Raw genomic sequence first — 24,185 nt, 5'->3', positions numbered from 1 at the left:
CACTCCTAATTCTAGGTCATTAATGAACAAGTTGAAAAGTACAGGTCCCAATACCGATCCTTGAGGGACTCCACTTTCTACAGCCCCCCATTGGGAGAACTGTCCGTTTATTCCTACTCTCTGCTTTCTGCTTCTTAACCAATTCCTTATCCACAAGAGGACCTCTCCTCTTATTCCATGACTGCTAAGCTTCCTCAGAAGCCTTTGGTGAGGTACCTTGTCAAACGCTTTTTGAAAGTCTAAGTACACTAGGTCCACTGGATCACCTCTATCTATATGCTTGTTGACACTCTCAAAGAATTCTAATAGGTTACTGAGACAGGACTTTCCCTTGCAGAAGCCATGCTGGCTCTGCTTCAGCAAGGCTTGTTCTTCTATGTGCTTAGTTAATCTAGCTTTAATAATACTTTCTACCAGTTTTCCAGGGACAGAAGTTAAGCTAACTGGCCTGTAATTTCCGGGATCCCCTCTGGATCCCTTTTTGAAGATTGGCGTTACATTTGCCACTTTCCAGTCCTCAGGTACGGAGGAGGACCCGAGGGACAAGTTACATATTTTAGTTAGCAGATCAGCAATTTCACCTTTGAGTTCTTTGAGAACTCCCGGGTGGATGCCATCCGGGCCCGGTGACTTGTCAGTTTTTATATTGTCCATTAAGCTTAGAACTTCCTCTCTCGTTACCACTATTTGTCTCAGTTCCTCAGAATCCCTTCCTGCAAATGTTAGTTCAGGTTCAGGGATCTGCCCTATATCTTCCACTGTGAAGACAGATGCAAAGAATTCATTTAGCTTCTCTGCAATCTCCTTATCGTTCTTTAGTACACCTTTGACTCCCTTATCATCCAAGGGTCCAATTGTCTCCCTAGATGGTCTCCTGCTTTGAATGTATTTATAGAATTTTTTGTTGTTGGTTTTTATGTTCTTAGCAATGTGCTCCTCAAATTCCTTTTTAGCATCCCTTATTGTCTTCTTGCATTTGTTTTGCCAGAGTTTGTGTTCTTTTTTATTTTCTTCATTTGGACAAGACTTCCATTTTCTGAAGGAAGACTTTTTGCCTCTAAGAGCTTCCTTGACTTTGCTCGTTAACCATGCTGGCATCTTCTTGGCCCTGGCGGTACCTTTTCTGATCTTTTCTGATCTTTTCTGGTCACCCACCAAGCTTTATGGCTGAATGGGGATTTGAACCTAGTCCAACACTCTTAACAGCTACACCACACTGCATTAATTAATTAATTAATTAATTAAACTGTTTATACTTTATTTAAAGATGACAAAATGGATGTAAAGTTTAAAGAATTTCTAAATTACTGATGGCAGCATGAATGTACATTGTTGATCTTTGGAAGAGCTGGACTTACCCTGTGGGTACAGAATAGGGTTGCCAGGTTCAGGGCCTGAGACTGATCCTGTATCTTTTGTTGTTATGTGCCTCCAAGTCGACTACAACTTACGGTGACCCTATGAATCAGTGACCTCCAGCAGCCTCTGTCATGAACCACCCTGTTCAGATCTTGTAAGTTCAGGTCTGGGGCTTCCTTTATGGAATTATTCCATCTCTTGTTTAGTCTTCCTCTTTTTTTACTCTCTTCTGTTTTCCCCAGCATTATTATCTTTTCTAGTGAATCATGTCTTCTCATGATGTGTCCAAAGTATGATAGCCTGTTTCATCATTTTAGCGTCTAGTGATAGTTCTGGTTTAATTTGTTCTAACCCCCAATTATTTGTCTTTTTCGCAGTCCATGGTATCCGCAAAGCTCTTCTTCAACACCACATTTCAAATGAGTTGATTTTTCTTTTATCTGCTTTTTTCACTGTCCAACTTTCACATCCATACATAGAGTTTGGAAATACCATGGTCTGAATGATCCCGACTTTAGTGTTCAGTGATACATCTTTGCATATTCTGTCCTTACAGTAGCCTCTTGTGAAGAGTATACGTTGCGCATCAGGACAATCAGATGCTGTGGCACCCATCAGGAGTCTAGACCAAGAGGCTAGACTCCTAGCAGGGTCACCCAAGGCGGAATGGTCAAAGCTGAGACACCAGACTAAGATGCATCCAAACTCAGAGGAAGGCAATGGTAAACCACCTCTGAATACGTCTTACCATGAAAACCCTATTGTCATGGCCCCGTCAGAGGACTCATCAGATGAGGATGACTCGGGAGTAACAGCAGCAGACCCAGAAGCAGCAGACTCAGAAGGAGAAATGGAGGAAACTCCTGAGAACCCAGCTCCTTCTCCCCCTCAGCTGCAGAGCACCCCAGACACAGCTGAAGCCCTTCAGCCAGACGCAGACAGTGAACAGGATACTCCCCCCTCACCTGCAGAACATAGACAACAGAAGGGCAGGCAGAAGAGGGGCAGGCCTGTCCACTTAAGGCCAAAACGCTGATGGCTCACACCTGCTGACAAACCTGCTCCTTAACAGTCAAACCTTGGCTTCAGCTTGTTGTTGTCTACAACATCAGGCGTGACCACTGTGTGTCTTCCTATCCCCTGAACCTTGACTTGGACTGATCTCTCGGCAAACTAGACCCAGACCTTCACTGACGTCTCTTCTGGATTTCTGGCTTGGCACGTAAGCTTTGAACGGCCTCTGCCCTTATCTTGCTTCCTCTTTGCTAGCCTGGCAGATTTATAGCCAAGCTGCCGACTGAGGACTTACGGCCTGGCAATTACCAAGGAATCTCCAGCCCTGCCTGCACCCCCCACCGACACTGCTGTCTCAGTGAAGAGCTGACACCTATGAACAGAGTATCCAAAATGCAACACGAGATAGCGCTGGAAGATGAGACCCCCAGGTCAGAAGGCACTCACCAAGCTGCTGGGGAAGAACAAAGGACAAGTACGAGTAGAGCTGTGACTAATGATGCAGCTGCGTCAAAGCCAAAAGGAAATCCAGAGGCTGATGGGCACAGATGCGAAAAGAGAGTCTGGAGTTGTACGACGCACACGATAGGAACATGGAATGTGAGAAGCATGAACCAGGGAAAGTTAGAAATTGTCAAGCAAGAAATGGAGCGCATCAACATTACAATACTTGGCGTGAGTGCATTAAAATGGACTGGAATGGGACATTTCCAATCAGGCAACTACAAAACATTTTATGCAGGAAATGAGAAATCAAGAAGAAACGGGGTTGCTTTAATAGTGAGAAGTGATGTAGCAAAAGCAATTAGGAGCTACAACGCAAGGTCTGAGCGAGTGATATCAATGAGATTAAACAGGAAACCTATTAACATAACCATTTTTAAGGGTTAATTCCTCTGACACACTAAAGCACCTCCTTGAGGGTCATCCTTGAGAGTTATCTACTGTTTTGATTAAGCACCGCCATCTTGCAACGGATGTCTATATCCGCCATCTTAGTAATATAAGCTGTTCATGTACTATGTCCGGAAGCATGACTCAGGGAATACACTATAGTTCAATGTAACACACTGTAATATTACCATATATGGAGTTCCTACTGTAAGCTTCCTGTAAGTTGTTTACTAAAGGGCAGAAATATTGGGGGAACAAGACAGTCTGGGTCGACTGCACTCACTCTGAATTGCTGGTGTGAGTGCTGCTTATTTTCTAATAAATTATTTTTAAGTTTTATCCTGAACTGCTGTTAGCATCTTGTTTTGAGCCAGAGCGAGAAACGAACATTATTTTCCCACAACAATTTGGCGAGCCAGCCAGGAGATTCTCGCATGCCAGAATTATCCAGGAGGCTGTGAACCGTCCCAAAAGCCGGCACGAGATCTTTTGAGTCTCAAGGTGGCGTTTACACGGGCTCTGGGGTAAGTAGCTATAAAGTGGTTTTATTTTTACAGCAGTTTGGAATTAAAACATTTTGTCCCCTGATAAAAATTGCTTTGTTTTGAGTGAATGCTGAGACCTTGACTGCATGGTGTGGCTTGTTTGTCTTTCGTGTAAGAATTGCCTGCTTTGTCCCGGTTATAAGGAAGAGGGCTTGGATTGTCACAGGACGGCCTCACTGCAAAAAGGCGGGAATTCCAAGGGGTACCAGTACCGTAAGGTAGGGACGGAGAATTTCCAGTGGGACTGGAAATGACTAAGAAATTGTGGCAGGCATGGGACAAATAGATAAGTTACAACTAGGATGACTAAGAAAAAGGCTGCATTTCTGTGTGGAAGTTGGGAAAGGTTTCTGAATGGTGCATGATTACTAATTTGGCCTAAAAAGTGGGACATGTAATACCTCTTGTTAAAAAGAGAGAAAGACCTCAATGGATGACTGAAGAAACTCTTAAAATGGTTAAAGAGAGAAGGAAAACAAAAGAAAAAGGAGATAGAAACACAGTCAGAACCCTAAATTGCTTCCATCTTCCTTTTATTTCATCTCGGTCATTCATTGTGTTCCCCTGTTGATTATTCAACATCCCTACTCTTGGTTTAAATTTCCCTTTCATTTCTCTAATCTTTTGGAATAGGGCTCTTGTTCTACCCTTTTTGTTGTCCTCTTCTACTTCTGGTAACAATAAAAATAAAAAATTAAGGTGAATGTAGCAGTATAAATCCTGAAAATATTTATTATAATAAGGTGAAATAAACCAAGAATTCATCAATATAACAGAATATATCTCAATTTAAACATGAAAAGTTTTTTACAAAAATATATGTCAAGAACAATATATAAATATGAATATTGTTTCTGATATGAAACAAGATTGGTAGGAAAAATCAAATTCTAATGTGGTGAGGATGTTTTCAAGATGGTCCAGCCAGACACGTTTCGACACAAAATGTCTTTTTCAATGGCTATAAACCTGGCTCACAACATGAATCAAATATAATTCAGTATCCAATGAATTATTGCAATTAATGCTTTTAGCACATTGTCCTTGTCCACAAATTTTAAGCATTAATTGCAATAATTCATTGGATACTGAATTATATTTGATTCATGTTGTGAGCCAGGTTTATAGCCATTGAAAAAGACATTTTGTGTCGAAACGCGTCTGGCTGGACCATCTTGAAAACATCCTCACCACATTAGAATTTGATTTTTCCTACCAATCTTGTTCCATATCAGAAACAATATTCATATTTATATATGTCAGCACACTTGGATGAAACGGATTATTTAGATCCATACCAATCGGGTTTCAGGACTGGGCATGGTACTGAAACAGCCTTGGTTGCTCTGGTAGATGATATGAGGAGGGCCCTAGACAGGGGAGAATCCACCTTTCTTGTCCTCCTGGATCTCTCAGCGGCTTTTGATACCGTCGACCACGGTATCCTGTTAGATCGCCTGGAGAGATTAGGAATAGGAGGCACTGTTTTACAGTGGTTCCGTTCCTTTCTCTCTGACAGGCATCAACAGGTAGCATTGGGAGATGAGGTTTCAGACCCTTGGCCCCTCACTTGTGGAGTACCACAGGGTTCTATCCTCTCTCCCATGCTATTTAACATCTATGTAAAACCGCTGGGAGCTATCATCAGGGGTTTTGGGCTGCGATGTCACCAATATGCTTATGACACGCAGCTCTATCTCTCCTTTAAATCTTCACCGGAGTTGGCTGTAGAGACCTTGTCCAAGTGCCTGGAATCTGTGAGTGGGTGGATGGGAAGAAACAGGCTGAAGCTCAATCCTGATAAGACCGAGGTGCTACTTGTGGGTGACAGGGGAAGGTTGGGTGTTGCTGACCTGAATCTTAATGGGGTAAAATTGCCCCTGAAGGATCAGGTCTGCAGCCTCGGGGTTGTTCTTGATTCCAAGCTGTCCATGGAGGCTCAGATTTTGGCAGTGAGCCGGGCAGCTTGGTATCAACTACACCTTATACGGAGGTTGAAACCCTACCTTTCTATTCATCAGCTCCCACTGGTGGTACATGCCCTGGTTACCTCTCGTTTAGACTACTGCAATGCGCTCTACGTGGGGTTACCCTTGAAAACGGTCCGGAAACTACAACTGGTGCAGAATGCAGCGGCACGCCTGCTTACAAACAGCTGCCGCCGTGATCACATCACGCCGGTGTTATTTCATCTACATTGGCTTCCAGTTGTTTTCCGGGCCCAATTCAAGGTGTTGGTCTTAACCTTTAAATCCCTATACGGTCTCGGCCCAGTCTATCTGAAGGAGCACCTCCAGTACCACCAATTAAGCCGCCCGACCAGATCAGCCACACAGGGCCTTCTCTCCGTCCCACCAATGAAAACAGCTAGGTTGGTGGGGACTAGAGAGAGGGCATTCTCAGTGGCGGCCCCCACTCTCTGGAACTCCCTCCCGTTCGATCTTCGCCATGCCCCTTCCCTAGATACATTTCGCCGAGCCTTAAAAACATGGCTCTTTGGACAGGCCTTTGGGGTCCCCGGGGTGGGCTAATTTCTTTATATTGTTTTAAAATTGTCTATTGATGGCCCTGTACTGCCGCTTTTTAAAATGGTTATTGTTGACTGCGTTTTACTATGTATTGTATTATTATGTATTGTTAAATTTAATGTTGTACGTCGCCTAGAGTGGTTTCGGCCAGATAGGCGACTCAAAAATTAAATTTATTATTATTATTATTATATATTGTTCTTGACATATATTTTTGTAAAAAACTTTTCATGTTTAAATTGAGATATATTCTGTTATATTGATGAATTCTTGGTTTATTTCACCTTATTATAATAAATATTTTCAGATTTATACTGCTACATTCACCTTAATTTTTTATTTTTTATTTTTACCTTTGGTATTCATTAAGGTTCCATCCTACTTGTTTTGTTTACACTCTTCTACTTCTGTACAATAACTTGTAATAGTTCTCTTTGTCCCTACGTACTAGTCGCTGTATTGTTGCATTTAGGGTTCTGACGGTGTTTCTATCTCCTTTTGCTTTTGCTTTCCTTCTCTCTTTAACCATTTGAAGAGTTTCTTCAGTCATCCATTGAGGTCTTTCTCTCTTTTTAACTAGAGGTATTGTCTTTATGCATTCTTCCCTTATAACGTCTCTGACTTCATAGGAGAAGAGAAAGTCAGCCAAGTGCAGGTGTTCTTGCAACCCTGTAATGGGAAAAACCACAAGGTGGAATTCTCCCTTCCCCCTGCACAACTTTTAAGGATACAGAAGACCTCTTGGAGGCTGGGCCTGGCAACCAAGAGGTCTTTTGTATCTTTAAAAGTTGTGCAGAGGGGAGACTTTCATCTTGTGGTTTTTCCCATTACAGGGTTGCAAGAACACCTGCACTTGGCTGACTTTATCTTTTCCTAAAGATACAGGATCAGTCTCAGGCCAGGAACCTGGCAACCCTAACCCCCAGGATAGCTGAGGGTTTCAGTTGTGAGAGCTCTTTGTAAATCATTTTTCAACAGCCAATACAATTGTTAGGGGGGGGACCCTGTATTCAGGGGAGGGTAGCAGGGAATGGGGCTCTGTTCATGGGCTCTGTTCCCCTACCTGTACTTCCCCACTCCCTATAAATCACCCCCCACCCCGGCCTGGTCAGAGTGCCGGCCTGTTTCATCACAGCCTGTAGCTTGTCTGCCTGCCCGCTTTTATTACTGCTAGACATTCCTGAGCTCCAATCCCTTCTGAACCGTGTGTTGAGCCTGCCACTTTTCAGTGTCAGGGTCCAGATAGAATATGGGAAGTAGCAATTTAAAAAACAGCAACCCAAACACATGTGCAGAATGCCTCTCCTCTCTCCTCTCCTCTCACCTCTCCTCGGTGACAAGCAAGCAAACAAAGTCAGCCAGATGAAACAGCTCCCTTGGCGTGTCTCATTTCTGTGTTTGAAAAGGAATTCAAATTCCTCCCATGGTCAGGAGAAAGTCCTTCAAATTGCCAAGTGATAAAAATTACTGCTGTCAATGCTGTAGCACCTTAATGTAAGCCGCACAGTTTGGCAATAAGCAAGCCACTCCCTCCTGGAATTAGAACCCATAATTTGTCTCAAAAGCCCAAAGGTCTAACCTGCATTATTTAGAAAGCTGCTTCTCATAAACGTCCTGCTGGAGAGCTCAGAAGTGGTAGAGGATCTGCTTGGTTAGGATTGCTCAGCTTGTGCAGGTGCAGCTGTTGATGGGCAATTGTATATTTTAACTGAAGAAGTTTTAATGTTTTGATTGTAATCTATTTTAATCATTTTTTGTCAGGGTTTTTTGTGCTGTAAACCACTCACAAGCCATTTTGGCATCTAGGTGGTATATTGTTGTTGTTCTGTGCCTTCAAGTCAATTACGACTTATGGTGACCCTATGAATCAGCAACCTCCAACAGCATCTGTCATAAACAACCCTGTTCAGATCTTGTAAGTTCAGGTCTGTGGCTTCCTTTATGAAGTCAATCCATCTTTTGTTTGGTCTTCCTCTTTTTCTACTCCCTTCTGTTTTTCCCAGCATTATTGTCTTTCTAGTGAATCATGTCTTCAGGTGGTATATTGATCAAACAATAATAATAACATCCATTTAGGGTGGCCCTGTCCTCTACTGTGCCATCCAGTCTGAATCTGGTTTAAAGATAAAACTCCATAAAAAGGGAGACCTGCAGTGACTACAGTCAATGCTGCCTGCTTTTAGTACCTTAATGCAAGCCATACAGTTCGGCAATAAGCAAGCCACTCCCTCCTGGAATTAGAACCCATAATTTGTCTCAAAGGTCTAGTCTGCATTATTTAATAATCTGTTTCTCATAAACTCCGTGCTGGAGAGCTCAGAAGTGGTAGAGGATCTGCTTGGTTAGGATTGCTCTGCTTGTGCAAGTGCAACTGCAGGTCATAGATGCATCTGGCTGGCAGACAGAAGATCAAGGACTGGCCCAGATGCACCTTGGCCTGATATGACAAGGCAGTTGGACTATTGTTATGTCCTTATCATGACCTTATTAGCATAAGGCCTTTCCACACACCAAGCAGATTCCATGCACGATTACTCAGAAATAAGCCTCAAATACTTCAGTCACATATGCAGACTGATGCATCTTTTCAAGAGAATTAACTTCAAAGAAAGTGGCTTAAAGTGACATCCTTAATGGGGTATGTGATGTTCCCCCTCACCCCTGATTAAGACAGCAACCCTTTATCCCAGCTGGTATCCCAGCTTGGATTTGAAATTCCTTTACATATGAAAATGTGTTTAAATAGTTTTATAACGGTTGTAATTGCTTCTTGACTAAAAAAAAAAAGGCTCCCAGGCAATAATTATGGACTCAGTGTTCCCATATGTTCTGTGAATAGAACATAAATACGACTGGTTCTCCCCAAGAGTTTTTTATTTATTCTTTTTGGGACTGACTCCACTCTTTGCTTGGTATTTCATTATTTGTATATTTAACACCCTTAAAGATGCCTTGATCGTAGTTCTAGGTTACATTTTATAATATTTGCATTAAGTGCATATTTTGTGTCCTATGCTAACATTTGTAATATATTCAAAAAATCCAATAAAATCATGAAAAATTGTTGCCATATATGAAGTTGTGTAACTGCTTTTATTGCAAAACCTCTTTTTACTGAGAAATCACTTCAAGATATTTCATCGGAACAGAAGAAAAACCTTCTGGATCAGGCTAGTGGCACACCTGATCCAGCACCCTGTTCTGGCAGTGGCCAACCCAAGACCCACTATGCGAAGCCTGCAAGCAGGACCTGAGCGCAAGAGCATGCACCCTTCCAGCAGTTTTCAGCAAATGGCATTCAGAAGCATTCTGTCTCCAACACTGGAAGTAGAATATAGCCATTGTGGCTAGTAGCCACTGATAGCCTCATCCTCCATGTATTTGCCTGATTCTCTTTTAAAGCCATCCAAATTAATGAATGGAAATAAATAAATCCTTTGCACAGTTTTCTTAGGAGTAATCCCCCTTGTACTCAGGACTCAGAAAAACTTCCTGTTAGAGCCATACGACAATGGAACCAATGACCTAGAGAGGTAGTGGGCTGTCCGACACTGGAGGCAGCTGGACAGCCATCTGTCGGAAATGCTTTGATTTGGATTCTTGCATTGAGAAGGGGTTGGACTCAATGGCCTTATAGGCCCCTTCCAACTCTACTATTCTACGATTCTATGACCTTTTCCCCTTAGGAAACATGCATAGCATTGAGGTGCATGAAGGATCTTCAGGTCCCATTTCACTGGATGGTCCCCAGCCAGATGTTGAAAATGCATTCATCAGGGGAGTTTCAGCACAGCTGAGAAGACATCTTTGGGCATCTCAGAGGTGGTGTTCTCTGCCCCCTCTTACATCACACCCTTGGCAGGAAAAAGTCCACTGCGGGGGGTGGGGGCTTAGTCCGTCTTGTACAATCATTGACGGAGATTTCCCCACTGATCTTTGAAACTGGTTTCTTGGTAGAGAGACAACCGGCTCCATTCCCAGCAGCAAGCCAGCTGCTTTAATGAGCTCTGCTGCTCAGGCTTGACTCTCGTTAGCTCTGTTGTGAGGAGCCCACGTGGAAGAGGCAGCAGGTGGAGCCGCCAAGGCTCAGGTATTAAAGCTCCCCTGCTGGGAGGGTCACTTGCTTCCAGGCTTCTCTTCCGTAGTGGCTGTAGGTGCAGGTAGGGGATGGATGAGCTGCTTTTAGGCAGACTCTTGGGATCTGCCTGTACCATTGGTTCAAAAGTGGATGAGGCCCAGCTCAGTGGTTATCTTTCCCTGGTGTGATCTCAAGCGTGAGTTTTGTGAGGGCCCTGAGATTGTTGTGAGGTATGGGGGCTTGAAGGGGTGGGCTTGCAAAGGATGGTGCTGCTGAGGGAGTGGGTTGGATTGCTTCCTGGTGACCCTTCACGCTGCCTTTCTGTCTCTAGCTTTAGTGACAAAGACTAGAAGGGGATTTAAGGACTGCAACACTGCTTTTATTAGGTGCCTGATCATCCACTGGGTTGGAACGGTGGTTCCTGAACTCCCCCCCCCCCCACAGACCACTTGAGAGTTGGTGAGGGTCTTGGTGGACCACTTAACGATTTTTCTGCCTGTTGTAGTAATGTTAATGCGCTGTGCTAGGTGCTGTATGATCTTCAGTTGTGTTTTTCCTGCTTCTTTTGTGACATTGTATTTTACTGAATTACTATTTGCATTCTATAGAATTCAAATGGTAATAAAATACAATAAAAGAAGCATGAAAAAATGCAATTGAAAATTATATAAATATTTCATGTGGGCAAGGAAGGTATGGACCACCTGAACGAAGCTCATGCACCACTGGTGGCCCATGCACCACAGTTTGGGAGCCCCTGGGTTAGAACATACACTTCATGGCATTACGTAGCCATAAACCTCCGCTACCTTGTACAGCAGTAGAACGCAGTCACTCTAGGGCTGTTGTCTCCGGACTGCTTTCAAGGGCGGCCTCATGAAGAGCGAATTGCAGTAGTTCATATGTGAGGTTGCAAATGCATGGACTGCTGTGGCAAGGCTACAGGCTTGCCTAGAGGGATGGTGGGCTTTGCCATGCCAGAGGTCTTTAAGCAGAGGCTTGGCAGCCACTTCTTGAGGATGGTTTAGCTTTGCATTGGATTTCTTGCGCTGAACGGTGGATCAGCGGTAGCGCACTTGCTTTAAATGCAGAAGGCCCCAGATTCAATATCCAGCATCTCTAGGTAGGGCTGAGAGAGAGACTTCTCTGAAATCTTGGAGAGCTGCTGCCAGTCAGTGTAGACATTACTGAACTAGATGAACTGATGGTCTGACTTGGTACAAACCATCTTCCTGTGTTCCTTTGTATGTTCCATAGCTCAGTGGCAGAGCGTCTGCCTTGCATGCAGAAGGTCCCGGGTTCAATATCCAGCATCTTCAGATAAGGTGGGAATGCCCCCTGCCTGAAACCCCTCAGTGCTGCTGCCAGTCAGAGTAAACAATACTGAGCTAGATGTATCAATGGCCTGGCTCAATATAAGGCAACCTCCTATATTCTATCTTCCCAGAATCCTAATTGTTCACTTCTCAGGAGGGGGCAGGACTGACAGGCTACACTCAGGGCAAAATCTGTCCTCTGCCTCTTGACAGTGGACAGGGATCCTGCAAAGAGCTGGGTGCAATGTATGTCCCTGGGCCCTCATAACATGCGGACTATTCCTCTGCACGCTCTGCCAGTCAGTGAGCTATGTAGTCAAACTGGATTCCTGTTTTAACCTTCAAAATGCCAGGACCATTTCATCTCTTTGGCTCTCTACAAAACGAAATTTGGCAGCAGCAGCAGCTAAAGGCATGATAGCTTGGATAGGTACAATAACTCAGTAACTTGCAGCATGATTATTGCATGAATTTGGTGTCACTTTTCTCTTTCAACAAGCCTTTTAAGTTGAGACCTATCCCAGTCTGTGTTGGAATTGCTTTTTAAACCTTTTCCCCCATAAACAATATTTTTATTTATTTTATTTATTTATTTATTAAATTTATATCCCGCCTTATGGCCAAAAGGCCCTCAAGGCGGCTTACAAAAACACGAATATAACACATCATAAAGCATAAATACAATAATGCAATTCTCAAAATTAAATAACAAATAACATTATTAAAAGAAAAGAAAAAACATTTAAATGTGTCACATTTATTCCTATTAACCCTTTTTATTCAAGATGTTTTTAAAGAATGGTTTTAAAGTTGTTTTGTTTTAATGTATTTTAAGGTCTGTTTTTATGATGTTTTAAAGTGTTTTTAGTGCTTTTGTTTGCTGCCCATGGCTCCTGCTCGGAGGAAGGGCAGGATATAAATCAAATAATAAATAAATAAATAAATAAAAATTAGGGGGATTCCTTCAACTGCTCTGTTTTACAGTTTTGCTATTTTCCTGAAGTTGTTGGGGGCTTGCAAGGCACCTTCCAGTTATCTGGGGTTGACCTTCTTTTGACAACAGTATTCTTGTCTGCTTGTGTTAGGGATAAATCAAAATCCACAGTGCTTGTAAACTATAGTTCACTTGCCCTATCCAAACCAGCTTGGGCTTTATGGGAAATAGAACCAAAGTGGCCTTTATTTGACTTTTGATATAAAATGTTGGTTTATTTCCTGGTGACCTGACCCTTACCTACATACCAGTGGCTCGCATAATAAAAGCCGGTTTAAGCTGGAAACTTCCCTACTATGCATTTCTGTATCATGTTTATGCTTATGGCCTTGCTTATTGTTACTAATGTGCCTTGCATAGAAATGTCAAACGCTATTCCAATGCCCCTCATATCCTTGACTTTTACCACTCCTTTTGATATGGAAGCTGCATAATGCCATGTCTGTGTCTGGTTTAGGGGGCGCCCGGTTGCAGCTGGGCCTCCCCTCAATAGTTGCCTTTGTCTGCTCATGCATAGTGCTTATCTCAAGGACATGCGAAATATGCAGACATAGAGTCTAAGAGATAGTCTTGATGTTTCCACTTTGTCCTTCCCCCTGTACCCCTTTACCTCCTTACATATGCCCCAAAGCTATGACAGTTAGCAATTGCTTCTTTTGTATTTTATGACTGAACCCGATATTGTAAACTTCGGGATAAGCCTATATAAACCCTTGAACACCAATAAATGAGGTTCCCATGCTGGCCTGCTTCGGCTTGTAAGTATTGGGTCCCCTTTGCAAAGGTTTTTGTCTTGTGTTACTTGATCTCTGATAGTGGGTTCATTTGCACTCAACTCTGCACTCTTCCCGGGTGTAATAAGCGAGTTGGGGTAGACAGGGCAGCTTGCGTGTTGGGTTTGGACCTAACACTTGCTTGTGGGTTTGGGGGTGTATATCCTTGAGGCTCTGCTCCGAAGAGGGTTGATTTTGCAGTTTGGAATCTGGCTGGAGACATTAGGTCCTTGGTAAAGGTGGGTTTGCTACTGCTAGAGGTGTGTACACCCATCTGCTTCTGATAAGCAGGCTCCTGTGGTGTTCCAAACTGTGTTTGGCTAAAAGTGACAGTGTGTTCGCCTATGCACTATGCCATGGGATCTTGCGCATCTGTTAGTTCCTCTTTAAAAGTGGTGTTATGAATATGGCTGTCTCTATTGCTGTGATGATCGCAGTATAGTTTTGCATGACTAATCTGATGGATGGTCAGAAGTGTAATAAAAAGTGAATGGATGATCCTTAACACCCCTCTCTTCAGTTATTCGAATGCAGTACGCAATGGGGAAGGGGTGTGGCTCATTGTTCGAGTGCATGCTTTGCAAAATTCACGAGGTCCCCAGTCAAGCCCTGCCATATCCAGGAAAACCTGGGAATGTTCCCTGTCTGAAATCTTGAAGAATAGGTGTGCTAGAAGGACCAATGGCCTGATTTTGGTTCAAGGCAGCTTCCTGTGTCGTATGGGGCAGAGATAACTAGAAGAATTTTTGCCATTTTAATTGGAGCTGAGAACTAGAGCTGTATTAGTCTTGGAGAGTGGTAAGCGGCAGTAACGCAGCCGAAGCTCTGCTCACGGCCAGAGCTTGATTCCAACGGAAGGAGGAAGTCAAATCTCCGGTAAAAGGGGTCGAGGTCCACTCAGCCTTCCATCCATCCGTGATCGGTAAAATGAGTACCCGGCATACGCTGGGGGGTAAAGAAAGTCCAGGGAAGGAACTGGCAATCCCACCCCATATATACGGCCTGCCTAGTAAATGTCACAAGACATCACCCTAAGAGTTGGAAATGACTCGCACTACAAGTGCGGGGACACCTGTACCTTTAATGCAGGACTAGTAGTTGTGCTATCTGCCTTAGGAGTCTGTTGGCCCATAAAAGCTTTGTATTTTACATCTGTAGATGAAGGGGGGGGGAACCCTCTGGATCCAGATTTTACAAAGATACCAGAATGCTGTAGTGCTGTCTCCGGATGTGTTTATTCTCCCCCACCCCCACTTAAGCCTTGAACAGTGTCTCTAGTGCGTGATAATGATTAGACTCTAAATAGGATACTTTCTATTGAGTTACTGCCTAGTGGCATTGCTAAGTATTTTAAAAAGTCAGTGGGGGAGGATGGGGAGTGAGTGTAACACGACAAGCTGTTATTGGGTTCCAGATATGGGACTGAGAAAATGGAGACCAGTGGGGCATGCTGGGAATCGCCCACCTTCACCTTTTTACCAGTTTACATGTTTAGGGCCAAAAGTGCTCAGTTCACAAATCCCAAAGCAGCTCATTGAGAGTTGCAGTCAGCTCACATTAAGTTGCATTCTCTAGCCTTAACAAGCCTGGTGAATTCTTGGGCAGCTCTTTGTGCTGATTCTCTCTCTCTCTCTCTGTGTTTTCAGGGAGATGGCAGCACGCTGGACCTTGCTGGGGCTGCTGGCTGTTTTGGCAGCTGGGGCTGCGAGGGAATCTGTGCTGAACACCTGCATGGATGGCAAGCATCACAAAACAGAGCCTGGTTCAGAGGATGACCTGCATCAACAGGTAGGTGTGCACCCAAAATGAGATTCGCAGCTCCCTTCTTTTAGCTGAGTGACACCAGGCTGGTGAAGGCTGCAGTATGCCAGCAAAGTACACTGTGCTCAGTGCTCATAAGAGGCCTCTTGCCTGACCTGAATGAATGTAAATGAGTAAAACATGTGCCTGAGTGTACTTCAGGGTTAATATGCTGATGGCAGGTGGTGTGTGATTTTTTAAAAAAAGGTCAAAAAGTTTATAGAATTGCAGCAAAGGAACGGAATAGTAAAAAATCAAATAGCAATCCTCCTGGCATTTTAAAAAAAGTACTCTCAATAATTTTTTGGAAAAGTTTGAAGTAAGAAGTCTTTTCACTTAAACATCTGGAGCTGATGTCAAGAACCTGTGGCTCTCCAGACGTTGCTGAATTGCATCTCCCATCAGCCTCAGCAAGCATGGCCAATGACCAGGGAGGATGATGGGAGTTGTAGTTCAGCAGCATTTGGAGGGCCATGCCTTCCCCACACCCGTTCTAGAGCTCTGAAGATGGCTGGGTGGGCCACTCATGTTTTGTCATTGCAGGCCCACAGCAGAGCAGCTGTTCCTTGGGGCCCTCCTGCCAATGTGGGTAACTCCTTGGCAGGGTATCCTTGGCAGATCTTAATGGGGCCTTGTGCATGGGAAGGAGTGCTCAGTATGCAAGTGAGGGAAAGCAACGTGGGAACATTGTGTTGGAATATATGAGGTTCAACTCCAACTTGGTGGGTTGAGGCTGCATGGGGTTAATACGGGCAGCCTAGACCTCTTGTTGGTTGAGGCTATACCTATCCCTTTGATAAGCAAAGGAATGTTGATCTCAGTTCCTTCCCACCTCTCTCTGTGTTCTCTTTCTCTCGAGAGGGGAGCAGACATCTTCTCTTTGTCTCTCCTCTCAACCAGCATGAGAGCTGCACTGGGACAAGTGCAGACTGCTCCAACATGGCTAGTTAGCTAGATGTAAGGACTTTCCTATCAAACATGTACTTCCAGAATAACGTAGTTATTTCTTGTTTTACAGCTTAAAGTCTCTGTCTGACTAATTTGCAGGGAAGGTAGAATCTTAGCAAAGATTCAAACACACACACTAAGCTCGCTCAAAACTCTCCGTTCCGCAACTTTGCTACACATCTCAATAGAGAGCAATTCCGACACATTGCACCTTTGTTGTAAGGAGGGGGAAATGTGTTAATTTTCATACATGCATGTGCATGCACACACATATATATGAAATCAGCAGAGTGTAGAATTAACTGGTCTATTAGACTAATATTTGAAATAATAAAGGAACTTAAGGTTTATTACTACAAAGGGGTAAGCTGAAGCAGCCATGCAGCCTGCACTCAGGGCTCACAACAAAGTCAGGAAGGGGGAGGGAGAATGTAAGGAGCAAAGCCTGCAAAAACAACAACCATTTTAGAGGATGAATCAGCAGAGGGAAGAATAGACAGACAGAAGGCAATTGTCACTCACTGCTTCCCTCTGTGTTGGTGCTTTATTCGCAACAAAACAGAGCATGAGGTTGCCAGATAACTTGGATTCTTTGGTGTACCTCTTTCTCTCTCTCTCTTTCTGTAGTGCTCCCCATGGAAGAAAAATGCCTGCTGTTACACCAACACAAGCCACGCAGCTCATAACGACCAGTCCTTCCTGTACAACTTCACCTGGAATCACTGTGGAATCATGTCGTCCAAGTGTAAGCAGCATTTCATTCAGGACACCTGCCTCTACGAATGCTCGCCCAACCTGGGGCCGTGGATTAGCAAGGTGGGCAGTGAGGCTCAGGGTTTCACCTGTGTACACCCCCGTCCAATCAAACTGAATTTGCTGGGCTTTTGGTGCACCCAGCTCTGCCTTTCCTTGACAGAGGGATTAGACTATGCATTCAAAAGAGGGTCTCCCTGATGGCCATCATCAGTGATGTCTCTTCCATGATCAGGATGGAGCTAGATGTGATGGGGAAATGCAGGGGCCCCAACCCTGTGCTGTATGTGTGTAAAGGGGAGCATTTGCAGGGGAGACTTGACAGGAGGGCTACTTAATGTGTTCCCACCCACAAATGCTCCCCTGCAAGTGCTTCCAAGTCAGTCTCCAAAACATCTCTGTTTCAGTGTCCGTCTGTGTTAGAATTGCTTTTAATGTTTTCTTTAATATGTTTTTAACCCTTTTTTAAAAAAATGTTTTTAAAGCTTTTTAAAAAAATGTTTAATGTTGTTTTGTTTTAATGTATTTTAAAGTCTTTTAATGGTGTTTTAAAGTGTTTCTAGCGTTTCTGTTTGCCGCCCTGGGCTCCTGCTGGGAGGAAGGGCGGGATATAAATAAAATAATCATCATCATCTCCCCAGCCAAGTGTAGATTTTTATAAGAGCCCCAGGTGGAAATAGAGGTGGGGAGGGGTGTAGTGGGGTCAATTACTTGAACTGCTATTTGTCTACACGTTGTATAGACAAATACAGATCTATGCCTGAGTTAATAGGTCAAGAATTCTAACACACAGTTCTTTACGTGGCCTGTATGTCTTGCACGAAGGCAACCAATTAATATGCGTATTTTTCAGGTTAGGGACATTGAGACTAAAAGAAGCCATCAACAGAAAGACTGCCATGGCAGAGAACTCTTTTTAACTTTCAATATTACTTGCTGTTCTTTAACTGTATGGGGGAGTCAGAACTTATCTCCTGCCTATCATCCAGCGACCTAGCAGTGGCTCCTGATCTGCTTTCTGTTCCCCACTGGCTTGCATGTTGCTTTGGGCTATTTTACTCTTTCCACATGACGACTTACACTGGGATGGAAACTGCCCTGCACCCACTGTGGGTGACCACGGTTGGTCTAGGGAATGCGCAAATAAAACAAATGAGGCAGCCTGTTTGGGGAAGGGGAGATTTTGAGGGGAAGCGAGATGAGGGAAGCCTTGACCACAGGGCCGGATTAAGCTGAGGAGGGCCCCTAGGCTGATTGGTGTTTGGGGGGCCCTTCTCCTCTTAGGCATGCATGCGTGCCATCAAGCAAGATGGCGGCAGAGGCTTCAGCCCCTTAGGGAAACCTCGGCTGCCATCTTGATTGATGGCAAACCGCAAAAAACAGTGGAGAAAAAGGTAAGTGAAGCGGGGGGATGGCGGGCGGTGCAGAAGCTCTTGTACCGCAATCCGCGGCTCCTGTCCTGCTTCCGTGGATCGTGGAAGGAGAGCGGAGGGCCCTCTGTAGCTCCAGGGGCCCTTGGGCCAGTGTCCCGTGGGCCCCCAAGAACTCCAGGCCCCTAGGCTTCAGCCTACTAAGCCTTATGGATAATCTGGCCCTGCTTGACCATCCTGCCTACCAGCCCTCTGAGAGGGAATGCCTTCCTCTTGCTTTGGCAAACATGTTTTTATTTATAATTGGAAAGCACAGGATTGGAACTGCAAGAAAAAGTCAAAGGAATAAAATGGTGTCTTTCTCTGAAGACTAAAGGATCCAGACTTGAAGCTTGGTTCATTCTCGTGTGGGATTGTCCAGCTCAGTCTGCTAGACAGATTGTGGGGAAGCAGGTTGCTGGAACAGAGGGCCCTCCTTGGTCTGATCAGCTGCAAGAGTCTTCTTGCGTTCCTTGACCTGGGCTCAAAGGAGGCAAAGTATTTCTTGAGTGGGAGACCTGGCTCTGGGAGCCAACAAGATTGAACTGCAAGTGGTTCTGGTTCTTGCAGGATCTTTTTGTTTTGGTTGCAGGGCCCCCTCCCACCCTTGCCACTCCAACATAAAATCTTCTGCCGTCACATGCAGGTGGATAACAGCTGGCGCAAAGAAAGGATCCTACATGTGCCGCTGTGCAAAGAAGACTGTGAGACATGGTGGGGCGATTGTCAGGATGACATGACCTGCAAGGACAACTGGCACGTGGGGTGGGACTGGTCCACAGGTCAGTAGGAGCTTCAGAGAGTGACCGTTCCCTGCTTTTCCTCCCTCCGCTCCCCACTCCCAGGAAGAGTTAGATGTGTGGCACTTCTGGTCAGCAGGGAGCCAACTTGCACATCATGTTAAACCATTATTTTTAGACTGAGGTGTAGAATTGGATCTGGCCAGCAGGATGGTTGAATATCTCCTCCTCTCCCCGTGGGCCATGTTTGACAGGTGGGTATGGTGTCAGGTGACTAATTTTTGCATAGCCCAGTGCATGGAAGCTCTGGCGATCAGCTGATGGTTGGCCCTTGCAAAGTGTTAACTGGTGGAGTCCGCTCCGGGTTTCAATCTGAACTTTCAAGGAGATTTCTAAAATGCTGCACCTTGGACAGCTCCTTGAAAATTTGGACTAAAACTCGGAGCGGACTCCCTGCCTCACTGGCATTGGCAGGCACCAGCCTCCACTGCTCTGAAGGAGGGGGCTTTGCAAGCCCCAGCAATTGGCTGCACCCCCTCTTTTGGCTCAGCTGCGTCTTCACCTGCCCTACACCTAAGAAGATACAAGGCGCTGGGTGCAAGGCAGGTAGGCATTGCTTGACCAAAGTGACCTCGCAGGCCAAACAGGGAGGCCTGGTGGGCCTGATTAGGTCCGTGGGGTGCGGGCTCCCCACTGCTGCTTTAAACTGTGGTTTAACGAGCTCTTCACTCTTAACTGTGTCATAGCCAGAGCCTTGGTTGTTGGTGAAGTGTGAACCTGGGCTTGTGAGCTGTCTGTCTTGCCTGGCCACCTGTGGCTCGTTTGGAGGAAACGAACCATGAACCCAGGTTGACATTGTCACAGCAACATTTCCTCCCCTGCATGGCACAGTCAGGAGGGTGTGTGGGGGCAAGTGCTCATGCAGGTTAAACTCAAGCTATGGTTTAATGGCATGTCTGTGTGCATGTGCATGCGTGCACCGGCCAAGGATGAGCTGCAGAGAGAAGACTGCTTGGCAATTTCTCACCAGCTTTTTTTCTCATGCACCCATGGCTCAGCGAGGGAACAAAATGTGCTGGGTGCACAAGGTCCCAGATCGCCACCTAAAAGAGTCTCTGATAGCAGAGATTGCAGAGGCTCCTGCCCGAGACGGGTATTCCGCCACAGCCGCTGGGCCCAGCGTCGCCTTACTGTGCGGATCCATGGCCTGGCCTGATCATTAGGCAGCCCTGTGTGCTCAGTGTCCAAACAGATATGAGCTGGGAGATCAAAAGTGAATATTAGGCAGGCGCCATCTCGGCCACCTTTTCGGCGCCTTTTGAAGGCCTACCTCTTTCAACAAGCCTTCTAGGTTGAGACCTATCCCAGTCTGCGTCTGTGGTAGAATTGCTTAATATGTTTTTTAATACTGTTTTTAACCCTTTTTAAATTTTTTTTAATGTTTTTGATGCTGTTTTGTTTTGATGTATTTTGGGATCTGTTTTTATGGTGTTTTGAAGTGTTTTTGGTGCTTTGTTTGCCGCCCTGGGCTCCTGCTGGGAGGAAGGGCGGGATACAAATTAAATAATAAATGAATAAATAAATAAAAATAAAAGTGCTCGTGGCCACCAAGTTAGATGACTCTGAAAGAGCATTCAGCAAATCTGTGAAGGAGAAGGCTATTGATCGCTACTAGCCACAATGGCTATGTTATGCCTTTGGATGCAAGTTGCTAGAAGCCGCAGGAGGGGGGAGTCTGCGGTTGTACCCGGGTCCTGCTTGGGGACCTCGCTTTGGGGCATCTGGTTGGCCATTGTGAGAACAGGAGGCTGGACTAGATGGGCCTCCTTCGGCCTGATCCAGCTGTTCTTATGCTCTTAGCTGAAGGGAGATATTGGGTTTTTAACTGGAGCAGTGGAGCCTGGGGAGGAGGAGTGTTCAAACCCTCGCCCACTGCATTTTTCTGATATATACGCCAGCCTTATTTATTATTAGGAGTAGGAGCCCGGGCTGCAATCAAAAGCACCAAAAACATTTCACAACATGATAAAAACAGACTTTAATAAAAACAAAACATCTTTTAAAACATATTAAGACAAAACTGTAAAAAAAAGTTTTTAAAGAAGCTTTAAAAAGGTAAAGGTATCCCCGCACTTATAGTGCGAGTCGTCTTGCGATGTTTACTAGGCAGACCGTATATATGGGGTGGGATTGCCAGTTCCTTCCCTGGCCTTTTTTTACCCCCCAGCATATGCCGGGTACTCATTTTACCGACCACAGATGGATGGAAGGCTGAGTGGACCTCGACCCCTTTTACCAGAGATTCGACTTCCTCCTTCCGTTGGAATCGAACTCCGGCCGTGAGCAGAGCTTCGGCTGCATTACCGCCACTTACCACTCTGTGCCATGGAAGCTTTAAAAGCATCTTAACAAGCAGCTCCCATCAGTGTTGCAGTCCAAAACATCTGGAGGGCAATGGGTTAGCGAAGGCTCACTGAGAGATCGAGTATGCAGTTAGGCTGGTTGGGTTAAAAACAGAGCCTGGCTGGGAGTCCAGAGTCTGAGTTCAAATCCCTGCTTGTGTCTCCTGGGTGTCAAGGGCCAGCTAGAGATCACCCCACAGTGAGTGGCTCAGGGGTGATGTGCCCTGCCACCTGTGCAGCCGGGGGCAAGCTGCACAGTCCCAAGGAGCCCAGTTGCCCCCCCCCAGCTGGCAGTTGCGGACAAAGAAGGGGCTGGCTTGTGCATCTGTGGCAAGCTGAGCAGGCCCTAGCCATCTGGGGAGGACTAGCCTCAGAGGGAGGCAATGGGAAACCTCCTCTGAATACCGCTTACCATGAAATCCCTTTTTGTAGGGTAGCCATAAGTCGGGATCGACTTGAAGGCAATCCATTTCTTCAAACTCTGTAATGCTCTCTCTCTCTCTCTCTCTCTCTCTATGAATTTGTGACCAGGGAAATCAGGGGTTAAAATGCTGCTGCTGCTGCTACTGCAGTAAAAATCTGAGTCTTCTATAGTTGCTCTTGAGTGCTTTAAGTAACTGCTGGGAGACTTTTTCACAGACACCCAACATTGTGCCTCTTCTGGCCCTAAGTCTCTGGGCAGGACAGCAGGCCGTGCGTCAAGGGGTAGACCTTGTGATGGTTCAGGAGACAGCGGCATCCAGATGTCTGGTGGCAAGAGTTCGCTCCCACCTAGGATGTGGGTGTCTTTATTGGCTCCAGCCCCACAGAGGAATGCACATACCAAACCAAACCGGGGGGGGGTAAGGTAGCCCTGTTTCTGCATAGCCAAGTGGGGGTCCCCTGGGATTGGGAGGGCAGAAAGTAGGTGGCCAGAGAAGGCTGGCTTTGTCCCCCATCCTCAGACCTGCTGGAGTTCTGCAAGGGCACCCCCTGGACTGGTTGCAAGTAGGAAGGCAGAGCAAGTAGGCTGGCAAACTGAGGGTGGTGGGGCAATGCCCCATTTGCCCTAATGGGCCAGCCTATGTGGGTCTCCTTGGGTTTGTAGGCAAGCGAGAGTCTGTGGACTTGGTGGTCCAACTAGGTTTCTGCTCTGTCCACTAATGCCCGCTGGATACCTATCAACTCTTGTCCTGGCTCTGAGGCAGGTGCCAGCCCTCTGAGGGTCTTGGAATGACAAATGTTGTCATCTCTGACTGCTTGTCCTTTCAATTCCAGGGAAAAACGAGTGCCCTGCTGCGTCCAAGTGTCAACCAATGAAGATGGTCTTCCCTTCTGCAAAGTTGTTGTGCGAAAAGATCTGGAGCAACTCTTACAAGTACACCACTTTCACCAAGGGCAGCGGGCGCTGCATCGAGATGTGGTTTGACCCTGCACAAGGCAACCCCAATGAGGCAGTGGCAAAGTACTATGCCGACGCAGGGGCAGACTTCTTGCCACAGAGTCTCCTGGTATTGCTTTTTCCTGCACTCCTGGCAGCCCTGTTGTGAACTTTGCAAGGCCTTCTCTGACCCCAAGACTCATGGCCTTGTGCAATTGCGCTGCGTTTTCCCACTTGCTCTAATCATGGTGGGATGCTCTTGCTCCGGGTTCCCAGGAAACAACTCTCTAGCTGCTTGCAAAAGGTTTCTTCCCCAGAACTGTGTCTGTGGGTTGTTGCAGCTTCTGCTTCTATTTGCTCCTATCATCTTTGCAAGCTCCATCAGCTTACAGAGGCTTGAAAGGAAGGAGCTGTTGGCCCTTTTAAAAGGGGGAGGTGCACCTGAAAATGCAGGGCTGGAAGAAAGAATAAAAGTCTGGATCTTAAATTCAATTTCTGTTGTGCCTTAATCCTTTGCTCTCCTTAACTGTAAGGATGAAGAGCACTGCCTCAGCCTCAGGGCTTAACTGCAAATAGGTGGTACTACTAGGTGGAGAATGGGAGGGGGGGCAGAGGAGAGGGATTAATCTGTGCCTAAAAAGTGAAACTTTCCAAACTCAGAACTAGGAAGCAAACAAGTGGCAGCTGCAAAATGCAGCTTGTGCTGGATCCCCTCTCCCTAGCAGGAGTGCTCCTGTGCAACGTTCCAGGCAGGAGTATCTGCCTTGCAAGGAGCAAGTCCCAGGTCTGATATCCGGCAGCTCCGGGTAGGGCGCTGGGAATGTTCCCTGCCTTGAAATCCTGGAGAGCTGCTGCCTGTCAGTGTGCGCAGTACTGAGCTACATGGACCAAGGGCCTCGCTCTGGGTAAGGCAATTTCCTATGCCTTCCACCAGGATATTTTAAGCTTCAAGGGACAAACTTGACTCCCCCCCATTTTTTTTCCTGCCACTCAGCCTTCTCTAGTGCCTGGTGTACGCTGAGCGTGCTCCGTCCTCATTGGGGTATGTCCGTCCGTCTGCCCTTCTGTCCCCTTTTGGATTGCCTCAGAGTTGCCCTGAGCATACTTGATACCTTCCTCTTGATTCTCAGTGTCCCTAATCCTGTTGGTGGTCATTGCTTGAGTTTGCTACTGGAGGGATTGATGTGGCATGCAGCTTGTGAAGCGGAACAAGATGGCAGGTACTGATGGCCTGCTTTTTGCCCTCTTGTGTCTTGCAAGGCAGACTCTTAA

At 45.8% G+C, this 24,185-nt stretch overlaps 1 protein-coding gene across 6 annotated transcripts; it reads left to right on the top strand.

The window, feature by feature from the left end:
* The first annotated feature begins 3,570 nt into the window (after nucleotides 1-3,570).
* LOC133385673 (folate receptor alpha-like) lies at nucleotides 3,571-23,405 on the top strand. 6 transcript variants are annotated; one of them, XM_061629171.1, is made up of 5 exons: nucleotides 3,571-3,791; nucleotides 15,148-15,289; nucleotides 16,877-17,065; nucleotides 19,004-19,193; nucleotides 22,811-23,405. In XM_061629171.1, the coding sequence occupies exons 2-5, from the start codon at nucleotides 15,152-15,154 to the stop codon at nucleotides 23,080-23,082; spliced, it is 789 nt and encodes a 262-aa protein (XP_061485155.1). In that variant the 5' UTR covers nucleotides 3,571-3,791; nucleotides 15,148-15,151; the 3' UTR covers nucleotides 23,083-23,405. The 6 variants fall into 6 exon arrangements, with proteins under 6 accessions (XP_061485155.1, XP_061485156.1, XP_061485154.1 ...); XM_061629172.1 differs by lacking the exon at nucleotides 3,571-3,791 and adding an exon at nucleotides 3,952-4,030; XM_061629170.1 differs by lacking the exon at nucleotides 3,571-3,791 and adding an exon at nucleotides 10,423-10,500.
* Nucleotides 23,406-24,185: the final 780 nt, after the last annotated feature.

Source organism: Rhineura floridana, chromosome 5 (assembly GCF_030035675.1).
Source record: "Rhineura floridana isolate rRhiFlo1 chromosome 5, rRhiFlo1.hap2, whole genome shotgun sequence".
NCBI classification, from domain to species: domain Eukaryota; kingdom Metazoa; phylum Chordata; class Lepidosauria; order Squamata; family Rhineuridae; genus Rhineura; species Rhineura floridana.
The sequence above is the reverse complement of the archived record's forward strand: the minus strand, read 5'-3'. Positions and strand labels throughout refer to the sequence as shown.

What these genes read in the sequence shown, in the direction of transcription:
- LOC133385673 (XM_061629166.1), top strand. Translation starts at nt 10,569, where the DNA reads ATGAGGCCCAGCTCAGTGGTTATCTTTCCCTGGTGTGATCTCAAGCGT. An exon ending in AGGATGACCTGCATCAACAG is followed by an intron (nt 15,290 to 16,876) that starts GTAGGTGTGCAC and finishes CTCTTTCTGTAG; the next exon opens with TGCTCCCCATGGAAGAAAAA. An exon ending in TGGGGCCGTGGATTAGCAAG is followed by an intron (nt 17,066 to 19,003) that starts GTGGGCAGTGAG and finishes TTTTGGTTGCAG; the next exon opens with GGCCCCCTCCCACCCTTGCC.